The 21,225-nt window shown below is 44.2% G+C and overlaps 1 protein-coding gene across 1 annotated transcript in view; it reads left to right on the top strand.

Annotated features, from left to right (window-relative positions):
- LOC106574937 (receptor tyrosine-protein kinase erbB-4) overlaps positions 1-21,225 on the top strand; it is a 534,764-nt gene that overhangs the window by 405,775 nt on the left and 107,764 nt on the right. Inside the window, exons 14-17 of the mRNA XM_082963634.1 lie at positions 298-391; positions 2,571-2,725; positions 8,750-8,794; positions 13,838-13,970. Of these exons, the coding sequence (XP_082819760.1) occupies positions 298-391; positions 2,571-2,725; positions 8,750-8,794; positions 13,838-13,970 (427 nt within the window). The remainder of the gene's footprint in view (positions 1-297; positions 392-2,570; positions 2,726-8,749; positions 8,795-13,837; positions 13,971-21,225) is intronic.

The following is a 21,225-nucleotide window of genomic DNA, read 5'->3' as shown; positions in this document are numbered from 1 at the left end:
TGACTCTGCTAAGCCTGTTACTATATCAGACATATTGACTTCTAAGCCTGTTACTATATCAGACATATTGACTCTGCTAAGCCTGTTACTATATCAGACATATTGACTCTGCTAAGCCTGTTACTATAACAAGGCTTAATTACTCTGCTAAGCCTGTTACTATATTAGACATATTGACTCTGCTAAGCCTGTTACTATATCAGACCTAATGATTCTGTTAAGCCTGTTTTCTCTCTCTATCTCGCTCGCTCTCTCTCTCTCTCTCTCTCTCTCTCTCTCTCTCTCTCTCTCCTTTAGAGATGTGCGTGAGTTTACCAATGGTTCAGTGTGTCTGGAGTGTGACAGCCAGTGTGAGAGATCTCAGGACAAGACCATGACCTGCCTCGGAACGGTAAGTAGAATGATCACCACGGCAATATGCGGCAACTGTCATTGGTGTTACACCTCGCCCTGAACCTGTGTGTTCTTTGGGTGCAGCTTGACGTCTATTGTCATGAATCTTGTCCTGGAGGCAGAACTGAGCGATTTCCCCTTAGATAGGCCAGCTGCAAAGTCAAAATTGGCTATATTGTAAAAATGTATGAAAACAAAAAATGTATGAAAAGCTTCTTGGTCTTAATTTAAGGTTAGGGTTAGGCATTAGGCTTAGCAGTAAGGTTAGGGTTAAGGTTAAGGTTAGGTTTAAAATCAGATTTTATGACTTTGTGGCTGTGCCAGATCGTGACCAATCTGCAGAGCTGCATCCAGAACAAGGGTCATGATGAAAATGACTAACCTGCCCTTTGGGTCTGCTGATGTCACATCCTGTCTGGAGAGTTTTAGGAGTTACAGTGTACTGTACGGTTAGGCCACTGAGTTTTTCCTGACTACACAATGTAACCAACTGGGTCAGAGTTTGTACTTGTTATGCGAACTGATCAGGGGAGATGTCCCTGAACGCCTCAAATCTGCTTTTATGGAGATAAACAAAGTACCACGTTAGCTACGAAGGTAAAACGCATTCCAGAAGGATATGTGTTTTTGACAGGCTCTGACCTTCCACAGAGAACGCACCCCTCAGAAGTCCCTCATCCATTCCCACCTGTCCTCTTCTAAATGCTAGAATTTCCCTTTAAAATGCCACCTGGTTGAAAACCCTTGAACCCCCCCACATCCCTCTCTCTCTGTCTGGATCTATAACAACCCAAGGTTGGTTTAAATCATCTCTCCTGCCACGTAGGAGGACTCTAATCTTGTTTTATATGTGGCGTATGGACAGTGGTGTATAACTCTCCATGGTTTAGGGATCATGATATATCCAGCTGTCATGGAGCCCCTTTTTTACAGGCCCCTGTTAAAGCCCTATTTGTGGAATTTGATACTTGTGTAAAGAACCCCCGGGGGAGGACAGGGAGGAGTGGAGGAAAATAGTCTCTATGACGATGCGGTGATGCGCAGTGTTTCACAGTCTTGCAGTGTCTCCTGCAGTCCAGTCACAGCTCAGAAGTAAATAACACAGGTGTCAATCATCAGATGTATGAATGCACACACACACACACACACACACACACACACACACACACACACACACACACACACACACACACACACACACACACACACACACACACACACACACACACACACACACACACACACACACACACACCGCACACACACACACAGTCAGAGAGACACAATACATTGACACAGCTCGGCAGGGAGATAGTGTATTGATGGGAAGGGGTTACAGCTGTCATTTTGTCAGACCTGAAGGTGAAAGGCTGTCTATCAACCAGCCAAACGCACATCATTAACCGTACATGAGGTGTCCAAGCCCACAGAAAAAGGTTCAACCGCAGCAGCAGCACATGCGTCCACAGACCCATCTCTCTATCGTCTCTCTTCCTTCATCTCTCCATGTGTTTATATCTGCTGTCTGAATCCATCCCGGATGCTTGTTCAGAAGTGTGAACTGTGTTGACATGCTGATATGTGGCCAATGTCTCTTCCTCTTCATCTTCTATCCATCTCCTTTACTTCCTCCTTCTCATCCTCCTCTTCCTCTTCTATCCATCTCCTTTACTTCCTCCTTCTCAACCTCCTCTTCCTCTTCTATCCATCTCCTTTACTTATTACTTCTCAACCTCCTCTTCCTCTTCTATCCATCTCCTTTACTTCCTCCTTCTCATCCTCCTCCTCCTCTTCTATTCATCTCCTTTACTTCCTCCTTCTCATCCTCCTCCTCCTCTTCTATCCATCTCCTTTACTTATTCCTTCTCATCCTCCTCTTCCTCTTCTATCCATCTCCTTTACTTCCTCCTTCTCATTCTCCTCTTCCTCTTCTATCCATCTCCTTTACTTCCTCCTTCTCATCCTCCTCATCCTCTTCTATCCATCTCCTTTACTTCCTCCTTCTCATCCTCCTCCTCCTCTTCTTCTTCTCCCTCTTCTTTCCCCCACTTCCTCCCCTCTTGTATCTCTTCTTTCTCATCTTCTATCTCCTTCACCTTCTCCTCCTCCTTCTCCTGTTCCTCCTCCTTCTCCCCCTCCTCCTCCTCCTCTACCATCTCTCTCTCTCTACCTCTCAGGGCCCAGATCAATGTGTGACCTGTCTTCACTTCAAAGACGGGCCCAACTGTGTGGAAAAGTGCCCCGACGGCCTCCAAGGCACCAACAGCTTCATCTTCAAATATGCTGAGGCCAACAACGAGTGCCACCCCTGCCACGCCAACTGCACCCAGGGGTACGAGAAAAGAGAGAGAGAGTGAGAGTGAGAGAAGGGTGGTGCTGGGTGTGTATATGGGTTCATTTGATCGAGGCTTTCTATATCAATACTTCTCATCTCTTTGAAATCTGAAATTGTTTGTATGAAGTATGTCATAAATAATGTCATACAAGTCCTGATGGGACTTTTAAAATCAAGAAGAGCTTCTATAAACAGTAGCAGAAGTAGTGCACTATAAAGGAAGTGACTCATCCCTCCACTTCCCAGACCACTACCAAAGAAAGAAAGAAAGACAGAGAGAGAGAGAGACAGAGACAGAGAGAGAGAGAGAAAGAGAGATAGAGAGAGAGAGAAAGAAAGAGAGAGAGAGAGAGAGAGAGAGAGAGAAAGAGAGAGAGAAAAATAAAGAGAGAGAGAGAGAGAGAGAGAGAGAGAGAGAGAGGAGGAGGCTTAGGACAGAGGATCAAGAGATGGACAGATGATCTCTCTCTCTCTCTCTCTTGCTCTCGCTCTCTCAATTCAATTCAATTCAAAGGGCTTTATTGGCATGAGAAACATGTTTACATTGCCAAAGCAAGTGAAATTGATAATAAACAAAAGTGAAATGAACAGTCAGAAAAGAACAGTAAACATTACACAAAAGTTTCAAAAGAATAAAGACATTACAAATGTCATATTATGTCTGCATACAGTATTGTAACGATGTCAAAATAGTTAAAGTAATAAAGGGAAAATAAATAAACATAAATATGGGTTGTATTTACATGGTGTTTGTTCTTCACTGGTTGCCCTTTTCTTGTGGCAACACGTCACAAATCTTACTGCTGTGATGGCACACTGTGGTAATTCACCCCATAGATATGGGAGTTAATCAAAATTGGATTTGTTTTCAAATTCTTTGTGGATCTGTGTAATCTGAGGGAAATATGTGTCTCTAATACGGTCATATATTTGGCAGGAGGTTAGGAAGTGCAGCTCAGTTTCCATCTCATTTTGTGGGCAGTGTGCAAATAGCCTGTCTTCTCTTGAGAGCCAGGTCTGCCTACAGCGGCCTCTCTCAATAGCAAGGCTATGCTCACTGAGTCTGTACAAAGTCAAAGCTTTCCTTAAGTTTGTGTCAGTCTCAGTGGTCAGGTATTCTGCCACTGTGTACTCTCTGTTTAGGGCCAAATAGCATTCTAGTTTGCTCTGTTTTTTTAAGGGACTCTTCTTTAGGCTCATCTCTCTGTAGGTGATGGCTTTCTTATGAAAGGTTTTGGAATCGCTTCCTTTTAGGTGGTTGTAGAATTTAACGTCTCTTTTCAGGATTTTGATCATTAGCGGGTATCGTCCTAATTCTTCTCTGCATGCATTATTTGGTGTTTTACGTTATACACAGAGGATATTTTTTCACAACTCTGCATGCAGAGTCACAATTTGGTGTTTGTCCCATTTTGTCAATTCTTGGTTGGTGAGGTTCTATAACTGATTCAAGTGTTTTTTCCCAGATCCTCATTGGGATGTCAAATGGTATGTTCCTTTTGATGGCATAGAAGGCCCTTCTTGCCTTGTCTCTCAGATCGTTCACAGCTTTGTGGAAGTTACTTGTGGCGCTGATGTTTAGGCCGAGGTATGTATAGTTTTTTGTGTGCTCTAGGGCAACGGTGTCTAGATGGAATTTGTATTTGTGGGCCTGGCAACTGGACCTTTTTTGTAACACTGTCAGGACCCCGGTCTGACAGACACTGTGCAGAAGATCTAGGTGCTGTTGTAGACCCTCCTTGGTTGGGGACAGAAGCACCAATTCATCAACAAAGAGTAGACATTTGACTTCAGATTCTAGTAGAGTGAGGGCAGGTGCTGCAGGCTGTTCTACTGCTCTCACCAAGTCATTGATATATACACTGAGTATACAAAACATTAAGAACACCTGCTCTTTCCATGGCATAGACTGACCAGCTACGATCCTTTATTGATGTTACCTGTTAAATCCACTTCAATCAGTGTAGATGAAGGTGAGGAGACAGGTTAAAGAAGGATTTGTTTTCAAGACAATTGAAACGTTGATTGTGTATGTGTGCCAGTCTGAGGGTAAAAGACAAAAGTTTTAAGTGCCTTTGAATGGGGATATGGTAGTACAGTTGCTTGCGAAAGTATTCACCCCCCATTTTTTCTATTTTGTTGCTTTTCAACCTGGAATTAAAATAGATTTTGAGGGTTTGTATCATTTGATTTACACAACATGCCTACCACTTTGAAGGTGCAAACTATTTTTCATTGTGAAACAAACAAGAAATAAGACAATAAAACAGGAAACTTGAGCGTGCATAACTATTCACCCGCCCCTCCCCCAAGTCAATACTTTGTAGAGCCACCTTTTGCAGCAATTACAGCTGCAAGTCTCTTGGAGTATGTCTCTATAAGCTTGGCACATATAGCCACTGGGATTTTTGTCCATTCTTCAAGGAAAAACTGCTCCAGCTCCTTCAAGTTGGATGGGTTCCGCTGGTGTACATCAATCTTTAAGTTATACCACAGATTCTCAATTGGATTGAGGTCTGGACTTTGACTAGGCCATTCCAAGATATTTAAATGTTTCCCCTTAAATCACTCAAGTGTTGCTTGAGCAGTATGCTTAGGGTCATTGTCCTGCTGGAAGGTGAACCTCCGTCCCAGTCTCAAATCTCTGGAAGACTGAAACAGGTTTCCCTCAAGAATTTCCCTGTATTTAGCGCCATCCATCATTCCTCAATTCTGACCAGTTTCCCAGTCCCTGCTGATGAAAAACACCCCCACAGCATGATGCTGCCACTACCATGCTTCACTGTGGGGATGGTGTTCTCGGGGTGATGGGAGGTGTTGGGTTTGCCCCAGACATAGCATTTTCCTTGATGGCCAAAAAGCTACATTTTAGTCTCATCTGACAAGAGTACCTTCTTTCATATGTTTGGGGAGTCTCGCACATGCCTATTGGCGAACACCAAACATGTTTTGCACATTTCTTTCTTTAAGCAATGTCTTTTTTTCTGGCCACTCTTCCGTAAAGCCCAGCTCGGTGGAGTGTACTGCTTAAAGTGGTCCTATGGACAGATACTCCAATCTCCGCTATGGAGCTTTGCAGCTTTGCAGCTCCTTCAGGGTTATTTTTTGTCTCTTTGTTGTCTCTCTGATTATAGCCCTCCTTGCCTGGTCCATGAGTTTTGGTAGGTTTGTTGTGGTGTCATATCCTTTCCATTCTTTAATAATGGATTTAATGGTGCCCAGTGGGATGTTCAAAGTTTCTGATATTTTTTTATAACGCAACCCTGATCTATACTTCCCCACAGCTTTGTCCCGTGACCTGTTTGGAGAGCTCATTGGTCTTCATGGTGCCGCTTGCTTGGTGGTGCCACATGATTAGTGGTGTTGCAGACTCTGGGGCCTTTCATAAGAGGTGTATATACTGAGATCATGTGACAGATCATGTGACACTTAGATTGCACACAGGTAGACTTGATTTAACTAGTTATGTGACTTCTGAAGGTAATTGGTGGCACCAGATCTTATTTATGGGCTTCATAGTAAAGGGGGTGAATACATATGCACGCACTACTTTTCCGTTTTAAAATATATATATATATATTTTTTGAAACAAGTACATTTTTTCATTTCACTTCACCATTTTGGACTATTTAGTGTATGTCCATTACATGAAATCCAAATAAAAATCAATTTTAATTACTGGTTGTAATGCAACAAAATAGGAAAACCGCCGGGGGAGGGGGGGGGTGGGGGTGACACAACTGTGGGAAGCATTGGAGTCAACATGGGCCAGCATCCCTGTGGAACACTTGACACCTTGTAGAGTCCATGCCCCGACGAATTGAGGTTGTTCAGTTCTCTCTCTCCCCCCCTTTCTCTCTCTCCCCCTTTCTCTCACTCTCCCCACTCTCTCTTCCTCCCCGCTCTCTCCCCCCTCTCTTCCTCTTTCTCTTTCTCTCTCTCCCCTCTACCCTCTGACATCAAAGACTCTGAGTGGCTCTGTGGTCTCTCTGTGACACAGTGTTCACAATACCTCCCTTCATCTCCTCATCTCCTCATCTCATCTCCTCGGTGACACTCGTTGCAGCCGGTATTAGTCAACTGACCACTGATCCCTCCCCACACTCCTCGCCCCGGTGACTGCTGAACCTCGGCTCACATGGCGATGGCTCCATCACTCCTCTTCTCCTTATCCTGCCCTCCATCTGACATGCAGGTTGACAATTATTGTCATGATTCTTGTTCTGGAGGCAGAACTGAATGTTTTCCACTTAGATGGGCCAGCTGCAAAATGTGCTATATTGTAAAGATGAATGAAAACAAAAATTAGCTTTTTGGTCTTCATTTAAGGTTAGGATTAGGCATTAGGGTTAGCAGTGTGGTTAAGGTTAAGGTTAGGTTTAAAATCAGATTTTATGACTGTGCCAGCTAACTATGCCAGCTAGAGATCCCTGCAGAGCTGCCTCCAGAATAAGCTTCATGACAAAAAACGCTAACCTGCATCTGACACCGGGCACGCCATATTAGCTTCAGGGAATGAGCGGCCAGGGTGTGTGTGAGTGAATGGAGGGGGAGGGGTGGGGGAATCTTAGAACAAAGGAGATGCTGCAAAGGTCTACATCATCACACTGCATGTAATGGCAGAATTCAACTGAAGAAAAGTGATACACACGCCACCTTAGATTTAGAAGGAATGCTGATCTAGAATCAGAACCACACCAGTCCATATAATCATATTTATTAAACTGATCTAGAATCAGAACCACACCAGTCCATATAATCATATTTATTAAACTGATCTAGAATCAGAACCACACCAGTCCATATAATCATATTTATTAAACTGATCTAGAATCAGAACCACACCAGTCCATATAATCATATTTATTATGAGCTAAATTACTAAACTGATTCTAGATCAGCAGTCGTACTCCAGATGCCTCTCATGGGTAGTCTGAGACTTGCTGTCTTTGGTGTGTGACTAAACTAGCTGTTCAATCCGGATGTTTACAAACGTGGCACACTAGAGTAATTATCATATCACAAACAGCAGCGAGCCATAGATCGGATACACTAATTGTCTGCTAATTAGCTGTTGGGTGCCATTTCTTCATTTCTGGAGCGAGGCAGACTTTGAATGGAATTCCAAGGCAGCTCCTCTTAATTAGCTGTGTAATTTGGTCTGCCTCAGACTCTGACTGTCTTTGTGTCGGAGGCTGATCACAATCCTCTTGAAATGTGTTATAGATAATGAGAGAGAAGCCCAATGGCCTTGTTTTAATCAGTCACACTGCCTGTCTGCCTGTCTGCCTGTCTACCTGTCTACCGGGCTGCCTGTCTGTCTGTCTGCCTGTCTGTCTGTCTGCCTGTCTGTCTGTCTGCCTGTCTGCCTGTCTACCTGTCTGCCTGTCTGTCTGTCTGCCTGTCTGCCTATCTGCCTGTCTGCCCGTCTACCCGTCTGCCTGTCTGCCTGTCTGCCTGTCTGCCTGTCTGCCTGTCTACCTGTCTGCCTGTCTGCCTGTCTGCCCGTCTACCCGTCTGCCTGTCTACCCGTCTGCTTGTCTGCCTGTCTGTCAGTCTTTCTGTCTACCTGTCTGCCTGTCAGTCTTTCTGTCTGTCAGTCTGCCTGTCTGTCAGTCTTTCTGTCTGCCTGTCTGTCAGTCTGTCAGTCTTTCTGTCTGCCTGTCTGCTTGTCTGCCTGTCTGTCAGTCTGTCTGTCTGTTTGTCTGTTATACACCTCCATAGCCTGTATGATCTCTATCTCTCAGTATCTGGTCAGGACTTCATCCCCTAGTTATGTCTCTCTTATTAAGTAGGTTGACTGTCTTGGACCATTGAGCTATGTTCCCGTATAGCTTGTTATGTTCACTCAATAATTGCTTTCATCAATCAGCTATTAGAAGTGCTTATGAATTGGTTATTAATGTTCATGAGTGATGGAATTTGTTCATAGTATGTGCACACTTTATAAAGAGTTGGTGGATGCTTGTTGTTGAGGTTACTGAAGTGTTTCTGTAAGCTGACTGATGATTTTCTCCTCAGCTGCATTGGGCCTCGGCTCCAAGACTGTGTTGGAATGATGGACAGGTAAGATGATCATCACAGTGTCCGCTGGGCTTTAACTGCTTTGACATCAGGCTCAATCTCTATCACTAGAACCTCTCTCTTTATTCTCGCTATCGCTCTCTGACTCACTGTCTCAGGTTTCACCTCTCTATCTCTCTCTCTCTCTCTCTCTTTCTCTAGGCCTCTCTCTAGGCCTCTCTAGGCCTCTCTCTCACTCTCTCCCTCTCTCTCTCTCACTCTCTCCCTCTCCTTCTCTCTTTCTCTGTCTCTCTCCTTCTCTGTTCTCCAATCATTTAAACTCTTGCCTCTCTATCCTCAACATGCCCCATATATCTCATTATATCCCATCTTGCTTCTCTATCCTCAACATGCCCCATATATCTCATTATATCCCGTCTTGCCTCTCTGTCCTCAACATGCCCCATATATCTCATTATATCCTGTCTTGCCTCTCTGTTCTCAACATGCCCCCCCATATATCTCATTATATCTGGTCTTGCCTCTCTATCCTCAACATGCCCCATATATCTCATTATATCCCGTCTTGCCTCTCTGTTCTCAACATTCCCCGTATATCTCATTATATCCCGTCTTGCCTCTCTATCCTCAACATGCCGCATATATCTCATTATATCTGGTCTTGCCTCTCTGTTCTCAACATGCCCCATATATCTCATTATATCTGGTCTTGCCTCTCTATCCTCAACATGCCCCATATATCTCATTATATCCCGTCTTGCCTCTCTGTTCTCAACATGCCCCATATATCTCATTATATCCCGTCTTGCCTCTCTGTTCTCAACATGCCCCGTATATCTCATTATATCCCGTCTTGCCTCTCTGTTCTCAACATTCCCCGTATATCTCATTATATCCCGTCTTGCCTCCGTAAATTTCAAGCTCTTTTGTGTGACGACCGCAAAAAAAATCAATGGTTCTGAACCCCGCTCTTTGACAACCCAGCAGAGTACCATAGCATCCACATGCTACCGTCTGCTGCTTGGAACATGAGTCTTCCACTTGCCTCTTAATGTGTTCAATCACTAGTAGGGTTGTTTCTCTGGTCCTTTACTCAGGTGCAAAATGTTCCCCAAGTTCTACCCTGGGTGTTGAGTAGCCTAAAGTAGGGAAGGGAGAGGGGGGGAAGGATAGAGGGAGGGAAGGATAGAGGGATAGAGGGAGGGAGGGAGGGAGGGAGGGAGGGAGGGAGGGAGGGAGGGAGGGAGGGAGGGAGGGAGGGAGGGAGGGAGGGAGGGAGGGAGGGAGGGAGGGAGGGAGGGAGGGAGGGAGGGAGGGAGGGAGGGAGGGAGGGAGGGAGGGAGGGAAAGAAAGAGGGAAAGAAAGAGGGAAAGAAAGAGGGAAGGATAGAGTGAATGTATGAGAGGTTAGCAAATTGAAACATTTAAAAGGAAGAGGAAAAATCCTGTTGGAGGTATTGAAAAAAACATTGCTGATTTATTAGATGCTACAAAGGCACGTAGCTAAAAGGAGACTCAATGGACAGAGCTGTATCTCCTCAACATACACAGTACTTCATTATGAATAATATGAATAATACTTCACAGTACTTCATTATGTATAATACTTCACAGTACTTCATTATGTATATTGATACACAGTACTTCATGATGTATACTTCTTCATAGTCCTTCATTATGTATAATACGTCACAGTACTTCATTATGTATAATACTTTACAGTACTTCATGATGTATAATGATACACAGTACTTCATTATGTAGAATACTTCACAGTACTTCATTATGTATAATACTTCATAGTGCTGCATTATGTATAATGATACACAGCACTTCATTATGTATAATACTTCATAGTACTTCATTATGTATAATGATACACAGCACCTCATTATGTATCATGATACACATCACCTCATTATGTATAATACTTCACAGCACTTCATTATGTATAATACTTCACAGTGCTTCATTATGTGTAATGATACACAGTACTTCCTGATGTATAATAATACACAGTACTTCATGATGTATAATAATACACAGTACTTCATGATGTATAATGACACACAGTTATTCTTGATGTATAATGATGCACAGTAATTCATGATGTATAATGATGCACAGTACTTCATGATGAATAATAATACACAGTATTTCATTATGTACAATGATGCACAGTACTTCATGATGTATAATTCTACACAGTACTTCATTATGTATAGGCTCCCGGGTGGTGCAACAGTCTAAGGCACTGCATCTCAGTGCAAGAGGCGTCACTACTACTGTTTAATGATGTATAATGATACACAGTATTTAATGATGTATGATGATACACAGTACTTCATGATGTATAATGATTCACAGTATTTATTGATGTATAATGATACACAGTATTTAATGATGTATAATGATACACAGTATTTATTGATATATAATGATACACAGTACTTCATGATGTATAATGATGCACGGTATTTATTGATGTATAATGATACACAGTATTTAATGATGTATAATGATACACAGTACTTCATGACGTATAATGATTCACAGTACTTCATGATGTATATTGATACACAGTATTTATTGATGTATAATGATACACAGTATTTAATGATGTGTAATGATGCACAGTACTTCATGATGTATAATGATACCCAGTATTTCATGATGTATAATGATACACAGTATTTAATGATGTATAATGATACACAGTATTTAATTATGTTTAATAATACACAGTATTTAATTATGTATAATGATACACAGTACTTCATGATGTATAATGATACACAGTAATTAATTATGTATAATGATACACAGTACTTCATGATGTATAATGATACACAGTAATTAATGATGTATAATAATACACAGTATTTATTGATGTATAATGATACACAGTACTTCATGATGTATAATGATACACAGTATTTATTGATGTTTAATGATACACAGTACTTCATGATGTATATTGATACACAGTATTTATTGATGTATAATGATACACAGTACTTCATGATGTATAATGATTCACAGTACTTCATGATGTATAATGATACCCAGTATTTCATGATGTATAATGATAGACAGTACTTCATGATGTAACATGTACCATATGGGTCATGTGGGGAATGGCTCAGCCCCAACTCGTCTTTCACTAATGATACACTAGTACTACACACAAAATCAGAAGTCATTCTGTCAACCATCAGACTGTCTGAATCCCAGAACAGGAACTAAGTAGTACACTGGGCATGCGGAGGTCTGATCTCTCACTGCAGAAATGAGGCCATTTAGATGGCAGCCTGGCCTGCAACCTGATCTCATAGTTTCACTTCAAAATGTTTGGCCATTTATTCTTTGTGGTTAAAGGGTTAAAACAGAAAAAACTCAAAGGGTTAAGTTTAGGTATTCATTTTGAGTGGTTATTAGATGAAGAGGGGATGATGAGGTGTGGTAGTAGGAAGAGATGGAGGGAGGGGAGATGAAGGGAGGAAAGAGGGAGGGAGGAAGAGATGGAGGGTGGAAGAGATGGAGGGAAGAGATAGAGGGAGGGGAGATGGAGGGAGGAAGAGATGGAGGGTTGGAGGGAGGAGAGATGGAGTCAGGAGAGATGGAGTCAGGAGAGATGGAGGGAGGAGAGATGGAGGGAGGAGAGATGGAGTCAGGAGAGATGGAGGGAGGAGAGATGGAGGGAAGAGATAGAGGGAGGAGATAGATGGAGGGAGGAGATAGAGGGAGGAGATAGAGGGTGGAAAGATGGAGGGAGGAAGAGATGGAGGGAGGAAATATGGAGGGAGGAGATGGAGGGAGGAAATATGGAGGGAGGAAGAGATGGAGGGAGGAGATAGAGGGTGGAAAGATGGAGGGAGGAAGAGATGGAGGGAGGAAGAGATAGAGGGAGGAGAGATGGATGGAGGAGATAGAGGGAGGAGAGATGGATGGAGGCGATAGAGGGAGGAGAGATGGAGGGAGGAGGTGGAGGGAGGAGAGTTGGAGGGAGGAGATAGAGGGAGGATAATTGGGGGGAGGAGATAGAGGGAGGAGATAGAGGGAGGAGAGATGGAGGGAGGAGCTGGAGGGAGGAGGTGGAGGGAGGAGAGATGGAGGGAGGAGAGATGGAGGGAGGAAGAGATGGAGAGAGGAGAGATAGAGGGAGGCAAGATGGAGAGAAAAAGAGATGGAGGGAGGAGATAGGGGGAGGCAGAGATGGAGGGAGGGAGGGAGGGAGGAGAGGGAGGGAGGAGAGATGGAGGGAGGAGAGATGGAGAGAGTAAGAGTTGGAGAGAGTAAGAGATGAAGGGAGGAGAGATGAAGGGAGGAGAGATGAAGGGAGGATAGATGGAGGGAGGAGATAGAGGGAGGAGAGATGGAGAGAGGAGAGATGAAGGGAGGAGAGATGGAGGGAGGAGAGATGAAGGGAGGAGAGATGGAGAGAGGAAGAGATAGAGGGAGGAGAGATGAGGGGAGAGAGATAGAGGGAGGAGAGATGGAGGGAGGAGAGATGAAGGGAGGAGAGATGAAGGGAGGAGAGATAGAGGGAGGAGAGATAGAGGGAGGAGAGATGAAGGGAGGAGAGATGGAGGGAGGAGAGATGAAGGGAGGGGAGATAGAGGGAGGAGAGATGAAGGAAGGAGAGATGAAGGGAGGAAGAATGGAGAAAGGAAGAGATAGAGTAAGAGATGGAGAGAGGAAGAGATAGAGGGAGGAGAGATGGAGAGAGGAAGAGATAGTGAGAGTAAGAGATGGAGAGAGGAAGAGATAGAGGGAGGAGAGATGAAGGGAGGTGAGATGAAGAGAGTAAGAGATAGAGGGAGGAGATGAAGAGATGGAGAGTGGAGCTGTGTGTGGTAATGATCCCTGTTAGTTAGTTTGATGGTAGGAACAGAACAGAGCCTGTTGGACATGACACACACACACACACACACCACACACACACACACACACACACACACACACACACACACACACACACACACACACACACACACACACACACACACACACACACACAGTTCCATAATGTACTGGAGCCATACATGTTGGTGACATACGGGCCCGTCTCTTACTCTGTCTGCAGGACGCCCCTGATCGCGGCCGGGGTGATCGGTGCTCTGTTTGTCATCGTCATCGTGGCGCTGAGCGTGGCGGTCTACGTGCGCCGTAAGAGCATCAAGAAGAAGAGGGCTCTGCGCCGCTTCCTGGAGACAGAGGTGAGGGGTCAAGGGTCATCCAGGGTTCATTGTGACTCAACCAATCAGCTCAGGGAATTAGACATTACATTACTATACTGGTGCGGGGTTATGAGTAGATATGATGTGAAGGATTTCACTGCATGTACTTGATGTATTTCTGAAAAGGATTCGATCTCTGTTAAACCCTGACATGGTGTTGAACAAGATACACCTTGTGCTGCACATGTACTCTTCTCTACACATCATAGTCCACTGTGTCAAAATGGAGTCTTCCAAACGGTTTAACTCCACACCTTAGCTTGCTAAACCTTGGACAGAATATCTAACTGACCCATAAAGTATACAACTACCTCAACATTATGCCTTCTCCATCTCTCATTGTTACTAGACTGGAGAATACACTTGGTATTCATTGGAGTGGATGTGTGTGTGTGTGTGTGTGTGTGTGTGTGTGTGTGTGTGTGTGTGTGTGTGTGTGTGTGTGTGTGTGTGTGTGTGTGTGTGTGTGTGTGTGTGTGTGTATGCCCACAGTTGACCTGGCCTCCCAGTTCCATTCCAAAATAGGAGCTGTCGGGGAGCGTTAGGATAATTTGCAGGTGAAACGACAGTGTTATAGACAGCTGTCAGTCTGAGACGTTTACTGCCCCGCCTGCTGCAGTCCCACAACGCTGCAGCACAAAGAGGCTGACGGAAGAACACACACATCCGTCTCAATCAGTCTTCCTTTGACAAGGGAGAGTCTGAGTGGACGCACTAATTCATATCCATAATCCTGGATCTTTTTGTGGGGGGGGGGTAGAAAGAGGGGAAGGGGGAGGGTCAGGGGGGTGACGATCTGGGACTACAGCCCAGTCTGCCAGGCCCACTTAAACACAGACACAGACACCCTATATCTCATCTCTCTATCTCCTCTCTCTCGATCTCATCTCTCTATCTCCTCTCTCTCATGTCCTCTATATGTCTTCTCTCTCTCTCTCTCTATCTCTCTCTCTCTCTATCTCATCTCTCTATGTCTCTCTCTCTCTCTATGTCCTCTATATGTCTTCTCTCTCTCTCTCTATCTCTCTCTCTCTATCTCTCTCTCTCTATGTCCTCTATATGTCTCTCTCTCTCTCTCTCTATCTCCTCTCTCTCTCTATCTCATCTCTCTATGTCTCTCTCTCTCTCTATGTCCTCTATATGTCTTCTCTCTCTCTCTCTATCTCTCTCTCTCTCTATCTCTCTCTCTCTCTATGTCCTCTATATGTCTTCTCTCTCTCCTCTATCTCCTCTCTCTCTATCTCATCTCAGTTAAAATCAATTCAATTCAATTCAATTAAAGGGCTTTTATTGGTATGGGAAACATATGTTAACATTGCCAAAGCAAGTGAGGTAGATAATATACAAAAGTTAAATAAACAGTAAACAGTAAACATTACACAAACAGAAGTTTCAAAAGAATAAAGACATTACAAATGTCATATTATGTATATATACAGTGTTGTAACGATGTACAAATGGATAAAGAACAAATGGGAAAATAAATAAGCATAAATATGGGTTGTATTTACAATGGTGTTTGTTCTTCACTGGTTTTCCTTTTCTTGTGGCAACAGGTCACAAATCTTGCTGCTGTGATGGCACACTGGTATTTCACCCAGTAGATATGGGAGTTAATCAAAATCGGGTTTGTTTTCAAATTCTTTGTGGGTCTGTGTAATCTGAGGGTAATATGCGTCTCTAATACGGTCATAATTTGGCAGGAGGTTAGGAAGTGCAGCTCAGTTTCCACCTCATTTTGTGGGCAGTGTGCACATAGCCTGTCTTCTCTTGAGAGCCAGGTCTGCCTACGGTGGCCTTTCTCAATAGCAAGGTCATGCTCACTGAGTCTGTACATAGTCAAAGCTTTCCTTCATTTTGGGTCAGTCACAGTGGTCAGGTATTCTGACACTGTGTACTCTCTGTTTAAGGCCAAATAGCATTCTAGTTTGCTCTGTTTTTTTGTCAATTCTTTCCAATGTGTCAAGTAATGATCTTTTTGTTTTCTCATGATTTGGTTAGGTCTAATTGTGTTGCTGTCCTGGGGCTCTGTGGGGTGTGTTTGTGTTTGTGAACAGAGCCCCAGGACCAGCTGGCTTAGGGGACTCTTCTCCAGGTTCATCTCTCTGTAGGTGATGGCTTTGTTATGGAAGGTTTGGGAATCTCTTCCTTTTCGGTGGTTGTAGAATTTAACGGCTCTTTTCTGTATTTTGATAATTAGCGGGTATCGGCCTAATTCTGCTCTGCATGCATTATTTGGTGTTTTACGTTGTACACTGAGGATATTTTTGCAGAATTCTGCATGCAGAGTCTCAATTTGGTGTTTGTCCCATTTTGTGAATTCTTGGTTGGTGAGCAGACCCCAGACTTCACAACCATAAAGGGCAATGGGTTCTATTACTGATTCAAGTATTTTTAGCCAGATCCTAATTGGTATGTTGAATTTTATGTTCCTTTTGATGGCATAGAAGGCCCTTCTTGCCTTGTCTCTCAGATCGTTCACAGCTTTGTGGAAGTTACCTGTGGCGCTGATGTTTAGGCCAAGGTATGTATCGTTTTTTGTTTGCTTTAGGGCAACGGTGTCTAGATGGAATTTGTATTTGTGGTCCTGGCGACTGGACCTTTTTTGGAACACCATTATCTTGGTCTTACTGAGATTTACTGTCAGGGCCCAGGTCTGGCAGAATCTGTGCAGAAGATCTAGGTGTTGCTGTAGGCTCTCCTTGGTTGGTGACAGAAGTACCAGATCATCAGCAAACAGTAGACATTTGACTTCAGATTCTAAGTAGGGTGAGGCCTGGTGCTGCATACTGTTCTAGTGCCCTGACCTATTTGTTGATATATATGTTGAAGAGGGTGGGGCTTGTCCTCTCTCTCAATCTCCTTATTCTATATCTCCTCTTTCTATATCTTCTCTATATGTCTCCTCTCTCTATGTCCTCTCTCTCTCTCTGTCCTCTCTATATATACACTGCTCAAAAAAATAAAGGGAACACTTAAACAACACAATGTAACTCCAAGTCAATCACACTTCTGTGAAATCAAACTGTCCACTTAGGAAGCAACACTGATTGACAATAAATTTCACATGCTGTTGTGCAAATGGAATAGACAACAGGTGGAAATTATAGGCAATTAGCAAGACACCCCCAATAAAGGAGTGGTTCTGCAGGTTGGGACCACAGACCACGTCTCAGTTCCTATGCTTCCTGGCTAATGTTTTGGTCACTTTTGAATGCTGGCGGTGCTTTCACTCTAGTGGTAGCATGAGACGGAGTCTACAACCCACACAAGTGGCTCAGCTAGTGCAGCTCATCCAGGATGGCACATCAAAGGTTTGCTGTGTCTGTCAGCGTAGTGTCCAGAGCATGGAGGCGCTACCAGGAGACAGTCCAGTACATCAGGAGACGTGGAGGAGACCGTAGGAGGGCAACAACCCAGCAGCAGGACCGCTACCTCCGCCTTTGTGCAAGGAGGAGCAGGAGAAGCACTGCCAGAGCCCTGCAAAATGACCTCCAGCAGGCCACAAATGTGCATGTGTCTGCTCAAACGGTCAGAAACAGACTCCATGAGGGTGGTATGAGTGCCCGACGTCCACAGGTGGGGGTTGTGCTTACAGCCCAACACCGTGCAGGACGTTTGGCATTTGCCAGAGAACACCAAGATTGGCAAATTCGCCACTGGCGCCCTGTGCTCTTCACAGATGAAAGCAGGTTCACACTGAGGACGTGACAGACGTGACAGAGTCAGAAGACGCCGTGGAGAACGTTCTGCTGCCTGCAACATCCTCCAGCATGACCGGTTTGGCGGTGGGTCAGTCATGGTGTGGCATTTCTTTGGGGGGCCGCACAGCCCTCCATGTGCTCGCCAGAGGTAGCCTGACTGCCATTAGGTACCGAGATGAGATCCTCAGACCCCTTGTGAGACCATATGCTGGTGCGGTTGGCCCTGGGTTCCTCCTAATGCAAGACAATGCTAGACCTCATGTGGCTGGAGTGTGTCAGCAGTTCCTGCAAGAGGAAGGCATTGATGCTATGGACTGGCCCGCCCGTTCCCCAGACCTGAATCCAATTGAGCACATCTGGGACATCATGTCTCGCTCCATCCACCAACGCCACGTTGCACCACAGACTGTCCAGGAGTTGGCGGATGCTTTAGTCCAGGTCTGGGAGGAGATCCCTCAGGAGACCATCCGCCACCTCATCAGGAGCATGCCCAGGCGTTGTAGGGAGGTCATACAGGCACATGGAGGCCACACACACTACTGCGCCTCATTTTGACTTGTTTTAAGGACATTACATCAAAGTTGGATCAGCCTGTAGTGTGGTTTTCCACTTTAATTTTGAGTGTGACTCCAAATCCAGACCTCCATGGGTTGATAGATTGGATTTCCATTGATTATTTTTGTGTGATTTTGTTGTCAGCACATTCAACTATGTAAAGAAAAAAGTATTTAATAAGATTATTTCTTTCATTCAGATCTAGGATGTGTTGTTTAAGTGTTCCCTTTATTTTTTTGAACAGTATATATCTCCTCTCTCTATGTCCTCTCTCTCTATATATATATATCTCCTCTCTCTATGTCCTCTCTCTATGTCCTCTCTCTCTATGTCCTCTCTCTATGTCCACTCTCTCTATATATCTCCTCTCTCTATGTCCTCTCTCTATATATATATATATCTCCTCTCTCTATGTCCTCTCTCTATGTCCTCTCTCTATGTCCTCTTTCTCTATGTCCTCTCTCTCTATTTCCTCTCTCTCTATGTCCTCTCTCTCTATTTCCTCTCTCTCTATGTCCTCTCTCTCTATTTCCTCTCTCTCTATGTGTCACGTCCTGACCCTTGTAAGAGGTCATTTGCCATAGTGGAGTGGTCAGGGCGTGACAGGTGGTTGTTTTGGGTGGTTTGGGGTTTTCTGTTTCTAGGTGGGATCGCGCTAGAATTCTATTTCTATGTTTCGTTTTCCATGTTTTGGCTGGGTATGGTTTCCAATCAGAGGCAGGTGTCTTTCGTTGTCTCTGGTTGGAAGCCATACTTAGGCAGCCTGTTTTCCTTTGGGGTTTGTGGGTAGTTGTTTCCGTTTAGTCTAGTGTACCTGACGGGACTGTTGTTGGTCGTTTTGTTGTTTTGTTGTTAAAGTGTATTTCATTAAAGACAAAGAATGAGCACTATACACGCTGCGCCTTGGTCTCCATTCAACGACCCCTATGACACTATGTCCTCTCTCTCTATGTCCTCTCTCTCTATGTCCTCTCTCTCTCTATGTCCTCTCTCTCTATTTCCTCTCTCTCTATGTCCTCTCTCTCTATGTCCTCTCTCTCTATGACCTCTCTATCTATTTCCTCTATCTCTATGTCCTCTCTCTCTATTTCCTCTCTATTTCCTCTCTATGTCCTCTTTCTCTATGTCCTCTCTCTATATCTCCTCTCTCTATGTCCTCTATATATCTCCTCTCTCTATGTCCTCTCTCTCTATGTCCTCTCTCTATATCTTCTCTCTCTATGTCCTCTCTCTCTATGTCCTCTCTCTATATCTCCTCTCTCTATGTCGTCTCTCTCTATGTCCTCTCTCTATATATATCTCCTCTCTCTATTTCCTTTCTCTCTATGTCCTCTCTCTATGTCCTCTCTCTATATCTCCTCTCTCTATGTCCTCTCTCTATATATATCTCCTCTCTCTATGTCCTCTCTCTCTATGACTTCTCTCTATGTCCTCTCTCTATATATATCTCCTCTCTCTATGTCCTCTCTCTCTATGTCCTTTCTCTATATCTCCTCTCTCTATGTCCTCTCTCTCTATGTCCTCTCTCTATGTCCTCTCTCTATGTCCTCTCTCTATATATATCTCCTCTCTCTATGTCCTCTCTCTCTATTTCCTCTCTCTCTATATCCTCTCTCTCTATTTCCTCTCTCTCTATATCCTCTCTCTCTATGTCCTCTCTCTCTATGACCTCTCTCTATTTCCTCTCTCTCTATGTCCTCTCTCTCTATGTCCTCTCTCTCTATTTCCTCTCTATGTCCTCTCTCTCTATGTCCTCTCTCTCTATGTCCTCTCTCTATATCTCCTCTCTCTATTCCCTCTCTCTCTATGTCCTCTCTCTATATATATCTCCTCTCTCTATGTCCTCTCTCTATCTCCACTCTCTCTGTCTAGCTCATCTATGTCCTCTCTCTCTATCACCTCTCCCTCTCTCCTCTCTCCACTCTCCTCTCTCTATGTCCTCTCTCTATCTCCACTCTCTCTGTCTAGCTCATTTATGTCCTCTCTCTCTATCACCACTCCCTCTCTCCTCTCTCCACTCTCCTCTCTCCATCCAACACTTGAAACCCTTTTTTCATCTCTCTTTCTCTCATTTATATTTATATTCCTTTCCTCACTCTTCTCTCACTTCTAAGGCAAGGGGCAGATGTATGAAAATATAAGGTCTAAGGCTTTTTGAAGACAGATTTTTAAAAAAATGCTTGTCTCTGAGACTGTGTGGAGCTACCAAGGCCTTTCCCAGATTACTCTTTGACCCCTAACCCCTGATTTGAACGTTGACTCCTTGTCTGTCTGCTGGAGCAACACTAATAGGTTTAGTTGTCCCGCTGTGCTTGCTCTGTGGGCTCCACCTCCCCTTCTCCTCTGTTCAGAGCCAAGGGGCCATTTCAGCACCACATGCTAGAGTGGGCCAGTGGACAGCTCCCTTACTTGATTTCAAGTCAGGCATTATATTTCCAGTCCCAGGGCACCAGACAGCCCCTCACTGTTCTAGAATCCTAGTCTTTGTTTTTGTCCAGGTTTACTGGGAATCATCTTTCTTTCATTATTTTCTATTATTCTCTCTCTCTCGTTCTCTCTTTCTTTCTCTCTCTCTCTCTCTCTCTCTCTCTCTCGCTCTCTCTCTCTCTCTCTCTATGTCTCTCTCTCGTTCTCTCTTTCTTTCTCTCTCTCTCTCTCTCTCTCTCTCTCTCTCTCTCTCTCTCTTTCTCTCTCTCTATGTCTCTCTCTCGTTCTCTCTTTCTTTCTCTCTCTCTCTCTCTCTCTCTCTCTCTCTCTCTCTCTCTCTCTCTCTCTCTATGTCTCTCTCTCGTTCTCTCTTTCTTTCTCTCTCTCTCTCTCTCTCTCTCTCTCTCTCTCTCTTTCTCTCTCTCTATGTCTCTCTCTCGTTCTCTCTTTCTTTCTCTCTCTCTCTCTCTCTCTCTCTCTCTCTCTCTCTCTCTCTCTCTCTCTCTCTCTCTATGTCTCTCTCTCTCTTTCTCTCTCTCTCTCGTTCT

The sequence above is a fragment of the Salmo salar genome, chromosome 17 (assembly GCF_965601325.2).
Source record: "Salmo salar chromosome 17, fSalSal1, whole genome shotgun sequence".
In the NCBI taxonomy this organism is placed as follows: Eukaryota; Metazoa; Chordata; class Actinopteri; order Salmoniformes; family Salmonidae; genus Salmo; species Salmo salar.
The sequence above is the reverse complement of the archived record's forward strand: the minus strand, read 5'-3'. Positions and strand labels throughout refer to the sequence as shown.